The 15,767-nt window shown below is 41.6% G+C and overlaps 1 protein-coding gene across 3 annotated transcripts in view; it reads right to left on the reverse strand.

The window, feature by feature from the left end:
• The window catches only part of cdh15 (cadherin 15, type 1, M-cadherin (myotubule)), a 108,890-nt gene that overhangs the window by 1,740 nt on the left and 91,383 nt on the right, over positions 1–15,767 (reverse strand). For 2 of the 3 annotated variants that reach the window (XM_043706474.2, XM_087995646.1), the window contains exons 10-13: positions 14,187–14,423; positions 12,816–13,055; positions 3,816–3,952; positions 43–210 (exon numbers count right to left, since the gene is read on the reverse strand). In XM_043706474.2, the coding sequence (XP_043562409.2) occupies positions 43–210; positions 3,816–3,952; positions 12,816–13,055; positions 14,187–14,423 (782 nt within the window). The remainder of the gene's footprint in view (positions 1–42; positions 211–3,815; positions 3,953–12,815; positions 13,056–14,186; positions 14,424–15,767) is intronic. The other variant, XM_087995647.1, reaches the window with a different exon arrangement.

Here is a 15,767-nt window from a genome sequence, read left to right on the forward strand (position 1 = left end):
GCAGTGATTCCATTGCCCCGAGTTGCCTCTATGGAAACCCACCTCATTGATGAAATCCTTGATGTCATTGGGGTTAGCAGGGGGTCTTTTTGGATAATGTGGTTGCCCATAATTAAATGGTGCATCTCTTCTGATTGGCTGCTTTCCTCTGATTGGGGTTGAGGGCAAGACCTCATCTGGATTCCTTAATTGGTCAATGTTATAGGCATCCTTGGGGGACAAAAATCAACCATGAGCCGGTGGCATTGCAGTGGTGTGTTGAAATTTCAAAATCGATTTGCAAAATGTATTAAAGACAGGAATTGAACAGGAACTCTTTCTAATGGTGTTTTGATTATGTTATTTTGCACGTTACCAAACAATCTTCCTTGACTTCAGGAAAAAAAACTATTCAATGAGTAACTGACCAGCAAATTAATAACACACAAGTGATAGAAGAATCACACAAGATATATAGCAGCGTAGAGATTGGAACAAGGTCAGCCAGGTGGACATCATAAAATATGAGTTCCCTGATTGGGACTGTTAATTTGGTCCAATCAGAGAGCCCCAATGAAAACAGACCCAAGTCTCTCAGCCTTTCCTCATAAGACCTTCCCTCCAGACCAGAAACATCCTGGTAAATCTCCTCTGCACCTTTTCCAATGCTTCCACATCCTTTTTGTAATGGGGCGACCAGAACTGTACACAATGTTCCAAGTGTGGCCACACCAGCGTTTTGTATAGTTGCAGCAGGATATTGCGGTTCCGAAAATCAATCCCTCTACCAATGAAACCTAATACACCATATGCCTTCTTAACAGCGCTATCCACCTGTGCGGCAACTTTCAGGGATCTATGAACATGGACTCCAAGAACCCTCAGCACATCCACACAACCAAGAATCTTTCCATTAATTCAGTACTCTGCCTTCCTGTTATTCATCCCAAAGTGCATTATCTCACATTTAGCTGCATTGAACTCCATTTGCCACATCTCAGCCCAATTCTGCAGTTTATTCAAGTCCCCCTGCAACCTGTAACATTCTTCCAAACTGTCCACTACTCCACCGACTTTAGTGTTGTCTACAAATTTACTAATCCATCCACCTATGCCTGCGTCTAAGTCACTTATAAAAATGACAAACAGCAGTGGTCCCAAAACAGATCCTTGTGGCACACCACTAGCAACTGGACTCCAGACTGAATACTTTCCATCAACCACCACTCACTGCTTTCTTCCAGAAAGCCAATTTCTAATCCAAACTGCTAAATCACCCTCAGTTCCTTTCCTCTGCATTTTCTCCATCAGCCTACCATGTGGAACCTTATCAGAGGCTTAACTGAAGTCCATGTATACCACATCAACTGCCCTATCCTCATCTACATGCTTGGTCACCTTCGCAAAAAATTCAATGAGGTTTATGAGACACAACCTGCCCTTGACAAAACCATGTTGACTATCTGAAATCAAATTGTTGCTTGCTAGATGAATGTAAATCTCATCTCTTATAATCCTTTCCAAAATCTTTCCTATATCAGAAGTAAGGCTCACTGGTCTAAAATTACCTGGGTCATTTCTGTTGCCCTCTTGAACAAGGGCACAACACTTGCAATCCTCCAGTCCTCAGGTACTAAACCTGTAGACAATGATGACTCAAATATCAAAGCCAAAGGGTCTGCTATCTCCTCCCAGCTTCCTAGAGAATCCTCCAATAAATCCCATCCGGCCCAGGGGACTTGTCTACTTTCACTCCTTCTAGAATTGATAACACCTGTTCATAACTACCTCGATCCTTCCTAATCTAATATCTTGTACCTCATTCTTCTCCTCTACAATATTCTCTTTTTCCTGAGTGAAAACCGATGAGAAATGTTCATTTACCACCACTCCAATCTCCACAGGGTCCACACTCAACTTATCACTTCTGTCTTTGACTGGCCCTATTCCTACCCTAAAACATTTCCAGTCAATGTTGAGGAAGTTAAAGCCCCCATAATGACCACCCTGTTCCTTTCACTCATACTCAGAATAATTTTGCTAATTCTCTCTTCCACCTCCCTGGAACTCTGCGGAGGCCTATAAAAAACTCCAAGCAGTGTGACCTCTCCTTCCTGTTTCTAACCTCAGCCCACACTACCTCAGTAGACGAGTCCTCATCAAAAATTCTCTCAGCCACCGTTATACTACCTTTGACTAACAAGGCCACGCCTCCCCCTCTTTTACCGCCTTGCCATTCTTAATGAAAGATCTAAACCCTGGAAACTGCAACATCCATTCCTGACCCTGCTCTATCCATGTCTCCGAAATGGCCACAGCATCGAAGTTCCAGGTACCTATCCATGCTGCAAGGTCACCTTCAGTCTGGCTCTGGTGAAGCCAAATCAGTGTCAACGACTTTCCACATGTAAGTAAAAGGTGACTTGGTGACAGGATACTGGCCTCTGTGGAGTTATTTCAGTGGTGATGAAAGAAAAGCATGCTCCTGAAGACATTCACTTGCAATAGTTAACTTTGAGTTGAGGTAAGCATTTCTGGCATCATGCTGTTATTTTGAAAGCTTAATTCATTTGATCCTGCCGTCGAAGACTGGAGTTTTTTTGAGCAAATGAAATTGGGGGTGGGCGGGTAGATGAAAAGCAACAAGTAATTCTCCTAACAGTTGAAGACCACAGCTTTCTTAGTTATTAAGAGCCTAACTTTCCCTGAGACATCAGATACTAAAGTCTTTCAAGAGTTGATGGATTTAGTTAAGGAATGTTATGACCCCAAACCTCCCCTAATTCTGAGATGCTATCGGTTTTACTTGGCAATTTGGGAACCAAGGAATCCTTATCTGGATTTTTGACTAAATTAAGAAGACTAGCAGAGGCATGTGACTTTGATTTAACACTTTATTAGATGCTGAGAGAGTGTTTGGCATGTGGTAATAATGGTGTAACCATGCCAAAGTGCCTACTAGCTAAAGCCCAACTGGACTTCAAACAGACACTACAACTGGCTTTATCATTGAAAAATGCTGCAGTGAAAAATATGAGTTGCAGGGTATTTTGATGGAAGTGGACACCCTCACTAATCTGACTGAGTTTATAGAACACCACTTGAGTGCAGGCAGTTGTACAGCCTCAATCAGGTCATGTCCTGACCAGAGGGACTGTAGGTTAGCTCACAACTAGAAAGTTAGTAACACCCTGTTCTCCACCTCCTCATTCTGTCTCTCTGTTTAATCTTAACCTCCCCGGTGCACTTCAGCATTTATCTCCCTCTTTCTCTTGGCCTCAGTCTCTCCCTCTCTCTGTTTCTCGCTTTCACTGGTACTGTGATCACTTATGGAATCACAGCAAGAGGAGGAGATACATGCATACACTGAAATCATGGCTGATTTGTGACCTTACTCCATTCACCTGCATTTTTCACATATTCCTTAATATCATTGTTAATAAAACAAATCAATCTCAAATTTTAAATTCTGTTGAATACAGAGTATGAGGATTACATATGAAGAATGTGTATTATATAGGAACAGGGATTATATATGGGATTGGAGGAAGTTTGCATAAAGTGGGGATTATATATAATAAGAATTATATGTGGAATATTTATGAGAAAGGGAGATTATGTAAAGAGATTAGGGTTTATATGCAAAAGGACTAGGAATGATATACAGATGGGGTAGGGATTATATATGGAGAGATGAGGATTATAAATGGGGGAGGGGGGTAGGGACATAGAGGGGTGCAGATTATATTCACAGATAAATGTAGTCTGCAGTTGTCCTGCATATGTTAATGTTGCTTAGGACATTATTTACTACAATTTGTGAATTGCTCACTGACCTGATCTTCCTCTCCTCCTCCCTGTTCGTTGTAGTTTAAAATGTTGTCCCGAATGTCATCTTCAGAAGCAGCCAGGAGTCCCTTGTGGTGGAGACGGCGGTGAAGACAGTCAGAAACTGCCACAAGCAGAATGAGAACTAGTATAGTGAAAGAGAGAGAGAGTATACGTCAGTATGATCATCAAAATGGACCTCAACACAGAGCTAGGAACTATGGGTCTAAGGAAAGAGTTACTCTCTTTCTGTTTGAATTTCTAACCAGATGAAGATTTCATTGTTCACATGATCTATGTGTTGCTAGTTGGGCCAGCATTTGTTGCCCATCTTAATTCCTTTGAAAAAGTGATGATGTGCTGCCTTCTTGAACCCTGCAGTTCATTTGGTGTAGAGATGCTGTAAAGATGGCATTTTTCATTTTTCTGTATCTCCAATTGTGGACTGCAAGAGAAAAGGGCTAGTTTAAAAGCAAAGGATTGTTGAAGGATTACAGCACTTTTTAAAATCAAGTTACCTGATACTCATTGTAAGTGCTGTTAACAGATGGTTTATGCAATGGGAAAAGCCTAGTTATAGGTGAGCTGGAGCCATGGGACTATATATAAATGGAGATTTGACCAGCAACATTTACATCCAACAAAAAAGCTACTGTTTTGGGAGTTAAAATACCTCCTGAGCAAAAATTGAGTGCCCTCGTTGTGATGATGGGATCTAACATCTAGTCAGCCAAGATCCTCCTCCATTCATTGCAGCCAAGACCACTCTTCATTTCTTCCTGGACCATCCCTGCTCATCCCAGCCCAGCTCACCCAGAGCTCCATCTCCATTGGCAAATCTGGAATAGTCTACAGGATTATACAATGGAATTTACCAGTTTGTCAGAATTCTGCTTCAGGACACTGAGCGCAAGTGAACCAATACTGAGCAATGGGCAAACTAGCATGGGGTAAATAAAGTCAATAAATTAATTGCATGACTCAAAGATTGGTGCGGCTGGCATAAGTTTCATTTCATGGGTACTGGCATCAGCACTGGTAGAAAGGAAATTCTAGTTGGAGATGTTTTGCTTGAACAGTGCTGGGATCCCTGTCCTGGTGAATTGACTAACAAGGCTTAGAGATGGGATTTCAGAGAGAGAGAGAATGTAGCCTTATGAAGTAAAAGGATATTGCAACATTGCAGGGCAGCTATTTGAATAGTGATATATATTGGATATGCTGTTTTAGCTATTATGGAGAAATTGTTTGCATGGAGATTAAAGATGAGACTAAATATTCAGGAATATGTGACTTTTTGAAAGGATAGGTAGGAAGTAAAGGGTGGAATATATACGCCTGCAAGTAATGATCTTGGATTGAAAGATGTTAGAATCCGTATAAGCGGAGGTAAGGAATAACAAGGAGAAAGAAGACATTAGTAAGAGTAGTCTATTAGCCCCTGATCAGTAGCTATACTGTAGGACAGAGAATATACCTAGAGAAAATCAAGACACATAGAAATGGTAGTACATTAATCATGGGTGACTTTAATCTTTGTATAGATTGGGAAAATCAAATTGGCAGAGGTAGCCACAGGAGGAACTCATAGGGCTGAATCTTTTTTTTTGTTGACAAAGTATGAGTTGCAATAAGTTTTTTGGAGGGAGTCTTGACATAATGCCCAACAAGATGTCTTGCCATATCTTATCAAATGCATTGCACAAACTTCCTACCACCTCTGACATTCCTCAAGTTTAATTCTATCCACATCTTACCACTTACCAAGTCCCAGTATACCTCTGTACTCACTGAATATCTACCAAAAGACATACACCCTCACCATGGACACTGGAAGTGTCCCTGATTTCCCACATATTGCAGGTGGAGCATTCCATGAGGCCGAGATCTACCATTTCAAACTTTATCCGCTAAAGCGATGACAGACAATAATCCAGGAACTGACTATGCAACTTATCTACTGGTCACTAAACTCAAGTCTCTTACTTCTGCTCTCCATTCCTAGCAGACTACAACCACAAAAAAGTAAGTGCTTTCTTCAGTCACAATTCACTCAGTCTGCAAACATGGTTCCTGAGGAGGTAAGACCAGGTCATTTTTTGAGTCGTGACATCTTGCCCTTGCAGCCAAAACTGTCACAAGAGGGTCGATGATATTTTCTGCTCCACCAGGGTGCATGCCAGATTCTTCTGTTACCTTACATTACTCTATCTCAGCTACTGCACCAATCTCCCACCATGTCAGAAGCCATCTGATTTTACTGCTCCTCGGATGCTGCCTGAACTGCTGTGCTTTTCCAGCACCACTCTAATTAAACTCTGGTTTCCAGCATCTGCAGTCATTGTTTTTACCTAGAAGCCATCTTCTTAATCTCTGAGAACAAACCGTTCGGCTCAGACACTGACACCTTATGGGAACGTTAGCGCAATCTGATGAGCAACTGCAGCAACTTTGTAGCTGGCTGAGTGGTAAAAGAACACAGCAAACCACTGACACTTGGAGGATTGCTGGAGACAGGCTGAGCCCCAGAAAAAATAGTACCCTGTGGGGTCAGCATCCAGTAACTTCACGTGCATCCTCAGGACCAATGACCTGGCAACAGGAACTACGAACCTGACGTGTATGCCAGATGCCCATTCCTCCGAAGGAGACAGGTTTGTGTCAGGAACCACCCAGCTAAAGGAGGAGCCATACACAGGGCCTTCAGAATTTTCCTCTCCAAACACTCCTGAGGCGGTAGGGCTCTCCATCTCCTCCTTATTGGACCCCTTTCGAGCTTTGAAAATTCAAGATGAAGAGGGTTCGCTTGCCTCTGCCAAGATAACTCATGGCATGTCTGACCCATCCTAACTTAAACAGCCCCAGGGTCGCATGACCAAACCGCCAGGGCCAATGGACTCAACTGCCAAGTAGGCATTCTCACTTTAACTGCAGAACCAGAGACTACACTGAGATGTTTGGGAGGAAGAAAAAGAGGAAAGTATTGAGGACATTTTAGTGGCACAGGTGATAATAATTGTTCATTATTTGGAATGTTTCTATAAACTGCAGTTTCAACCTTACATTTAGCTGTTTGTCTCTCTGTGTAGCCCCAAATGTAAGTGCCAGTGCAATACCAAACTTCAGTGGCCACATAGGATGTACCATGAGTCAGTGTCTGTGTTGAAAACTTTCTGCAGCATGTAGAAGCAAGATGAACAATTAATTTTCTGCTGACATCATTGCCCCTAATTCTACCACATTACTATTCTGGTTGAAGTTCAAGATGGCAGCAGCGAGGTAGACAGCATTCAGGCTCCTCACCCAGGACTTGTCCATTCTGACCTTTTTCTGTTCTTTTCTCATTGTTCTTCTTACTTTCCTTATAGGCTTTTTTTGGAATGAAAATTAACTTGGAGTAGCGGTGACATCAGCTGAGGGCCAAAGCAAAGCAAGCTAGAGGCCCAAGTGAAGTGGGGACAGCCAGTGTGCCCAGAGCAGAATGGGGACATTTGTTGGACGGATGTGAGTGGTCAGCAGCTTGTAAGTCCAGTCAGACCACACATGGAAGTCCCCTGCATTAATCTACTGAAGGCCCTTTATGGAAAGATTGCATTGTTTATCTTATTAACTTTATTTTATATAACTTATACCAAGAATAACTGTAAGGTAATGTTACATTTTTTTTCTTTATTTCTCTGTTTTGTATCTAAGATTTGTACTGAGGTACTTTGTGCCTAAGATGGTACAACATGGAGCAACAATGTAAACTTTTCACCGTACTCCTGTACTTCTGTACTTGAGTAGATGTGACAATAAACCAGATTTTATTTCTTCTAATTCTTTCCCTGGCTTCAGTGTCCAAAAGTGTTGATGTGGATGAGATGGTCAGGGAGGTGTACAGCCTACAGGGAGCCAATGCATTAAAATGGCCAAGGACTAGGGACCATGCAGATCTGTGTCCTATACAGTGCATGAGCCTGTGTAATGGTAGCCTGCAGCCTCCTCTCTCTCATGGGTTGATACACTTTACCCAACCACTCCAAGTATGGTTGAAACCATTTCTTTCTTATTGTGTACTTTCAATTTTCAACATGATGGAAGGCTACAATAAGCACTCTTCAGCTGGTGACTTCCAGCCTGTACCTCTATCGTGTTAATGAGACTCTGAACAACCAGATACCCTTCCTGTGAATTACTTAGACTTCGCACCTCCCCAGGTCCCCACCCACTCCATCTACATGAGTCTGCAGCTTTCTATCTTCCCCTCTTCCCATACCCCTTATGGTCATACACTGCCCATCCCTTAAAGCCAGAGTATGCCTAACTCTGGTGAACTTCCACTCCCACATGACCTTTTTCCCAATGATGCTTTCCCTTTTTAACATTTGTGCAGATACTGTTGTCCTCTTTCACAAAATATCACCTCTTTTTCCTCTTGGCCTGTAGCCTCCAATCCTGAAGAATTGGTTTCTGATTCGTTTTTCCACAGCAACAGCCTCCCTTGTCCCACCCTTCTGTGGACAACCATATTTTCCATGGCCCATCCCAGTAACTGCAATCTAACTGGACAACCCCAGTTGAAAAGTGCCCAGACCCTATTCTGGTGGTCACACATCACCCCAATCTCATTAGCCCTAGCAGCCAGACTGGATTCTATGGCAGCATATGACTAACTGTGACACTCTCCCTAAACTGCAAAAATATGGATCCTCTGATCTAGATCATTCAACCAGATGTCTGACTGTAGCAAATCCACTGGACTGGTTTTGAAGGCTACCCTTGACCTACTGTGTCTTAGCAGTTTTCCAACACTTGGCTACTTGCTTGTTGCACAAGCAATGTCTCTATGTGTCTGCCGAAAGCTGCTGTCACACAGTACAGGTGGGAGATTGACATAGAGCAAGATGTCCTCCAGTTTGACTGAGGATTACTGAGCAGCAAGACAAGCTGCTGGTTATGTGGCAATGCAAGGCATGCAGGCCGGCATAAAGTGAATAAGCTCAAAGAGAGCAAGTAAGCATACTTGAGACGCAGCCTGATCTTATCCATGACCTGAATGTTTGACCCTACATGCCAGTGTCCCTGCTACAGCCTTTCAATGCTACTTGCTGATCTGCCCAGCAACGCAAGTCATGCTGTCTAAGACAGAGGTATTGGAGAGGTGCCACGACAATCATGAGGGTTTGGCAGATGCAAATACAAATGTTCATGGGCAAGGGCCATCTATGGTGGCCATAGATCATGCTCTGAGACGCTGTTTAATTCTCAACGACATGGAAACTCTTTGTAGTCAGTGACAAGCTAAAGTCACTGGGTACCTGTTCTGATTTCCATTTTGAGTTTTCTTGAATTCCAGCTTGTTTGATGTATTTGGTAAGATAGGAAACTGAATATTAGTGAGACAAGTTGAGTTATTACTAAGGCATTTAACAAGTTATAATGCCCCTTATTTGGCAAGATAATGAAAAACCTACCTCTTCACTCAGTAAATGCATGAAAGTCACAGTGAAATGCTCCCAACATTGATATTGGCCTCGCCGGACTCCTCACCTGATTCTGCCACCATCCACTGGTAGATTGTGTCAGTCACTCAGACCACTATAAGACTTTACCCGTAGAGTATATTTAGGGCAGTTCTTTAGTAAAATATGCTGTGGATCCAGTCTGGCTATTTTGGATCGAGTAATATGTAATGAGGCTGGTTTAACAAATGATCACAGAGTAAAGGATCCCCAAGGAAGCATTGACCATAACATGGTAGAATTTAATCATCAGTTTGAGAGAAAGAAAGCTTAGTCAGAAACAACTGTTGCAAACTTAAATTAGGATAATTATGAAAGAATAAGGGTAGAATTAGCTGGAGTGGTCTGAGAAAAATGTTGCGCAGAAAAGATGGTCGAGGAATAGTAGTGGATATTTAAGAAAATAGTGTTCAGCCAGAGGATTGTAAAAGCTTTAGAAAACATCAAAAAATAATCAAAAAAGGGTGAAAATAGACTTTTGAGGTTAAAAAAAGGCTTCTTTAAATACATAGAAAGGAAAAGAGAAGCCAAAGTGGACATTGATACCGCAGGGAATGAGGCTGGAAATAATAATGAGGAAGCAGGAAAAGACAGAGGAGTTGAATAAACACTTTGCATCAATCTTCATCATATAAAAGACAAATAGCATTCTAGGAATGCTAAATAATCATGGAGCAAAAGAAGGCAAAAGGAAATAAATACCATCACCAGAGAAAATGTATTAGGGAAACTAATGGGCTAAAAAACAACACATCCCCTAGACTTGATGAGCTGTATAAACAATATAATATTAAAAGAAGCAGCTACAGAGATAATGGATACACGAGTAGTAATCTTGCAAGAATTTCTGGATTCAGGAAAAAGTTCTAGAGGATTGGAAAACTGCCAATTTAAGACTCTTATGCAAAAAGGGGAGACAAAAAAATCCAAATAACAAGAAACCAGTTAGCTTAACACCTATTTTTGGGAAAATGGTAGAGTATATGTTAAAGGATGAAATACCAGAGCATTTAGAAATGGAAAACATAATAAAGCAGAGTCAGCACGGGTTCATGTTGGGGAAATCATGCCTGACAAATTTATTAGAATACTTTGAGAAGATAACAAGTATGATAGTAAAGGGGAACTGGTGGATGTCATAGCTTTGGATTTCCAAAGGGTATTTAACAAAGTACCACATATTAGGCAGTGAATAAGAGCCCATGGAGTTGGATATAGTCTATTTGTATGGACAGAGGATTTGCTTACGAATAGAAAACAGACAAGTGGGAGGTGAGGTACATTTTTAGGATGGCAACCTGTAACTAGTGGGGTGCCACAGAGATCACTGCTGGGGCCATAATTATTTAGAATGTATATTAAGGATTTGGATAAGGAAAGTGAATATACTATACCCATTTTTGAAGGCAATATATCAATACAAATAAGTAACAAGGGTTATTTATACAGGTCAAATGAGTGGGCAAAAACTTGACAGGTGGAATTTATACTTTATTCATGCATGGACCAGCACTGGTTTCCCCACCACAAGTTGCCCTCAAACTGATTGGCTTGCTAAGCCATTTCAGAGGGCAGTTAAGAGTCAACCATCACTTTGCTGTGAGTCAGGAGACGCATATAGACCAGACCAGGTAAGGATGTCATTTTTCCATTCCTGAAGGACATTAGTGAACTAGTTGGGTTTTTACGAAGGTCAACAATAGTTTCATGGTCATCATCAGATTTTTATTTCCAGATTGTTAATTGAATTCTGGGTGTAGGTTTGCTCACTGAGCTGGAAGGTTCGTTTTCAGATGTTTCATCACCATACTAGGTAACATCTTCAGTGAGCCTCTGGAAAAAGCACTGGTGGTGTAACCTGCTTTCTATTTATATGATTGGGTTTCCTTGGGTTGGTGATGTCATTTCCTGTGGTGACATCATTTCCTGTGGTGATGTCATTTCCTGTTCTTTTTCTCAGGAGGTGGTAAATGGGATGCAAGTCTATGCATTTGTTGATAGACTGCCAGTTGGAATGCCATGCTTCTAGGAATTCTCATGTGTGTTTCTGTTTGGCTGTTGGCCCAGTTGAAGTGGTGTCCTTCCTCATCCATATGTAAGGATACTAGTGAGAGTGGGTCATGTCTTTTTGTGGCTAGTTGATGTTAATGTATCCTGGTGGCTAGTTTTCTGCCTTTTTGTCCAATGTAGTCTTATATATAAACATATAAATAGAAAGTGGGTTACACCACCAGTGCTTCATCTGAAGGCTCACTGAAAATGTTACCGAGTATGGTGACAAAACCTTCCAGCTCAGTGAGCAAACTTACATCCAGAATCTCAACCTGAGCTACAAATCTTCTCAAAACATGTTTATTGAATTCTAATGACAATACCACTATGCCATTGACTCCTTTGAATATAATGTAAAAATATGAGGTTATGCACTTTGGCAAGCAGAATAATGGAGCTGAATATTACTTCAATGAAGAAAGACTGTGAAAACCTGCAATGCAGAGGGATTTGGGAGTCCTAGTGCATAAACCACAAAAAACTAACTTGCTTGTAGGCAATAGGGAAGTCAATTGCAATGTCTTTTATTTAAAGGGAGGGAAGTCTTGCTAAGGTACAAGTTAGACCACATCTTGAATACCAGTGAGCAGTTTTGGTCCCCTTATTTAAAAGATATTACTGACATAAGAAACAGTCCAGAGAAAGTTAATCCTAGGTATGGAGGAATTTTATTATGAGGAGTGTTTGAGTCGGTTCAGCCTGTTCTGATCGGAAAACCTCAAACTGAGCTACAAATCTTCTCAAAACTCGTTCTGATTGGAATTTAGAAGAATAAGAGGCGGCCTTATTGAAACATGTGAGGTTCTGAGGAGATTTCAACATCCTTTCTCCCCAGCAGTCTGCACTCTTCCATGTCCCACCAGCTATAGTACAAATGCTTTCCCCTCCACAGGTCACATCAGCTCTAATGAAGAGCCATGTAGATTCGAAACGTTAGTTTGCTGTCTCTCCATGGATGCTGCCTGACTCACTGTGATCTCCAGCATTTGTTGTTTTCAGTACAGCTTCCAGCATCTGCAGTCATTTGATCCTTGAAAATTAGATTTTGGGAGGTGGTTCCCAAGGAAGCTTCTAGGTCAAGAGGGCACAATCTGAGTAAAGGTTGCCCAATTAGGACAGAGATGAAGCTATCCTCTGTAAAAATAGTGAATGTATGGACTTCCTTACCTATAGATACTGATCATTCAGTACATTCAATTTTTAATTGGTAAGGGAATTGATGGCTGTAGGGAAAAGGCATGAAAGTGAAATTGAGGATTATCAGGTCAGTCATGATCTCGTAGAATGGCAGGAGCAGACTTGATGGGCTGAATGGCCTACTTCTGTTCCTCCATCTTCTGATTTGTTTTGGCCAGACTGTATAACTGGAAAGCACAATACCATGGACTGACTATATGTGAAACAGATGTTAGGGGAAAGAATCATTGGAAAGGCAAGGAAACTGATACTCACAAAGTAAGAGCAGAACGCTGGTGAGAATAACCATTGCAGCTCCAAAGCTCAGACCCACATGGGTACCAAGAATTGCAGCTGCTCCAGGTGTACAATCTCCTTTCACACTGCAGAAACAAATGGTCACATTCAGGGTGTGGTCCTGGCTTAGACGTGGCTGCCCTGAGTCACTCACACGAATCTGGAGGCTATAAGTTCCTTCACTGACATCCTGCCGAGCTCTCAGCTGAGAATGTGTGTCTATCGGTGAGAACAGAAAAATTGAAATCTGTCTGTAATATGAATTGCCAAATTCTGCACTCCATCAGCAACATTCCCTTGATAACTTTCATTATTCCAAACTTATTATCATAAAATCCAGAAACAAAAATAAAAATTCTGGAAACACACAGATTCAAAGTCTGGGACATGGTGGGTTCTGAATGGGGATGGACAGGATCAATCCTATTCTTTAGGGGTTGCTGGTAAATAAATTCCAATGGCTTCATCAGACTAATATTGAGATGTTATTTGCAAATGAAGTATACCTCTTGCCTCAGGCATTGACTCATGTAACTCTGGGTATTGATGGTTTTATTTATATATGTTTAGTTGTATGGAGTGGCTCAGTGATAGCACTACTGCCTTACAGCAACAGTGACCTGGTTTCAATTCCAGCCTTGGGTAACTATTTGTGTGGAGTTTGCACATTCTCCCTGTGTCTGCGTGGGTTTCCTCCAGGTGTTCCTGTTTCCTCCCTCAGTCTAAAGATGTGCAGATTAGGTGGATTGACCCTGTTAAATTGGGCATTGTGTCCAGGGATATGCAGGCTAGGTGGATTAGCCATGGGAAATGTAGGGTTACAGGGACAGGATAGGGAGGTGGGTTGCTGTTCGAAGGAACCGTATAGACTTGATGGGCAAATGGCCTGTTTCCACACTGTAGGAATTCTATGATTTTGTCTATGTGGACATACTCAGTTTAGATACAAAATAAACCTTCCTGTATTATGTCAAAGTGAAAGTTAAGCTCTCTCTACACTGCCCGCAACAAAAAAAACCCAGAACAGGGACAGCATGGGGTTAGATACAGAGCTAAGCTCCCTCTACACTGTTCCATCAAACATTCCCAAGACTGGTACATCATAGGGTTCAGTACAGAGAAATGCTCCCCCTATACCATCTCTGCGAAATACTCTCAGGGCAGGTATAGTTTGGAATTAGACACAGAGTAAGTTCCCTCTACACTGTCCTTGGTAAATCACTTGCAGGATAAGTACAGCACAGAATTAAATACAGAGTAAAGTTTCTCTCTATAAACAATTACTGGCAATGGGCCATTCTTATTGTATCTGATGTTTCCTGACACATTTCACCCTCAGACTACACCCACCATTTAAGTGGCTGATTGTCCAGTTCTGGGAATATTCAGAGTCATCGGGAACAATCTCAAAATGAAAGGGTTCAGCATGAGGCTCAAGGTCTCCATCCAATGCCCAGAGGAGGACTCCATCATCCTTGTCCCACTGACTGCACAAAAAGCCATGTTGTGGGTATAGAACAGGAGGGAAATCGTTGACCTCAGTCACATGAATCTCCAGGGTTCCTGTTGCTGTATGTGGTGGCTCTCCTGTTATTACAAACATCACAAGTTAAAGAATTAGAAGAATCCTAAACAAGCATAATTCTCCTGCTGCCAGACCTGCTGAGATTTTCCAGCATTTTCTCTTTTGTTTTCACATTCCAGCATCTGCAGTAATTTGCTTTTATTTTAATTCTTCTTCGATACTGATATTCTATACCAACAAAACAATGTAGCACTGAAAGTATACCCCCATTCTTCCACAAGGGATACAATGAGAATAGATTCTCTGGATTGTGGAGTTAAGTGATGGTTGAGGAGGAAATACATTGAACAGATGCCAGAGCAGAGAGTGGTCGCCATCCATTAGCAGAGGGGCAGAAGGGAGAGAGAAAAATAAGAAGTGGGGGAGTGAGATGGAATGGACAGAAGAAGAAGGGATAGGGGAGGTGACTGACAGGGAGGGGAGAGAAGAAGAATGAACAGAGGGAAATAATAAAGGACAAGGGAAGATGGAATGGAGAGGTTAAGATAAGTGGGAAAAGAAACATGTAGGAGAGGCGAGGATTGTTCTTTAGTGAGATCCACTCTGGAACCTGATCACTTGTGTAACGATGTTAGCTGCCCATTTCTTCACTGTAAATCATCACCATGCCACTTGTATGTTATTATCCAATGCAATTCCCTAAATGCCATACTTCTCATTCTGGGAAGTAAGTGCACCTCAAATTGGTGCAGATGGGAAAAGTATATAAGCCGAGTATAACTAAAAGCCATTATATGTCCTGCTTTGCAGCTATTGCGAAGCTTAAGATTTGCAATAATACAGATAAAATATTGGGAGGAATGTGAAATGATCAGGATGAGTGTGAAATAGACTGAAAAGAAAGTGAAGTAAATAAGAATCAATGAACAGGTCAAGATCATTGTGAAGCAGATGAGGAGGAATGTGAGCAAGAATTACAATAGAGTAGGTCAGGATCACTGAAATGAAAGAGAAGGTGGATGCGAGTCGGTTGCCTGGTGAGTACAAGGTGCTGTTTCCCTTTCACCAAAATTAGCCTTAGGACTGGGAAAATTAAAACTTCCAATTTTTTATTTAATTGCCAGTATTAAGTAAAATTTGGGGATTGATAGTAAACCAGAAGTTGAGGCTGGGCTAAATCTTATGGCTTGGTGGTAGTGAACTGCCATGCATTGGGAACTGTTTGCCAGACAGGAAACAAAGAGCAAAATAAACAGGCCTCTTTTCGATTGACAGTGCTTGGACCCCAGCTGTTCACAATATAAATTATTTAGATGAGGTAACTAACTGTAATATCTCTAAGTTTGTAGATGACAAAGCTGGGTGGGAAGGTGAACTATGAAAAGGATGCAGAGATGCTTCAGTGT

The sequence above is a fragment of the Chiloscyllium plagiosum genome, unplaced genomic scaffold, assembly GCF_037043375.1.
Source record: "Chiloscyllium plagiosum isolate Xiang-an unplaced genomic scaffold, Cpla_swu_hap1 HiC_scaffold_17, whole genome shotgun sequence".
Taxonomy (NCBI): domain Eukaryota; kingdom Metazoa; phylum Chordata; class Chondrichthyes; order Orectolobiformes; family Hemiscylliidae; genus Chiloscyllium; species Chiloscyllium plagiosum.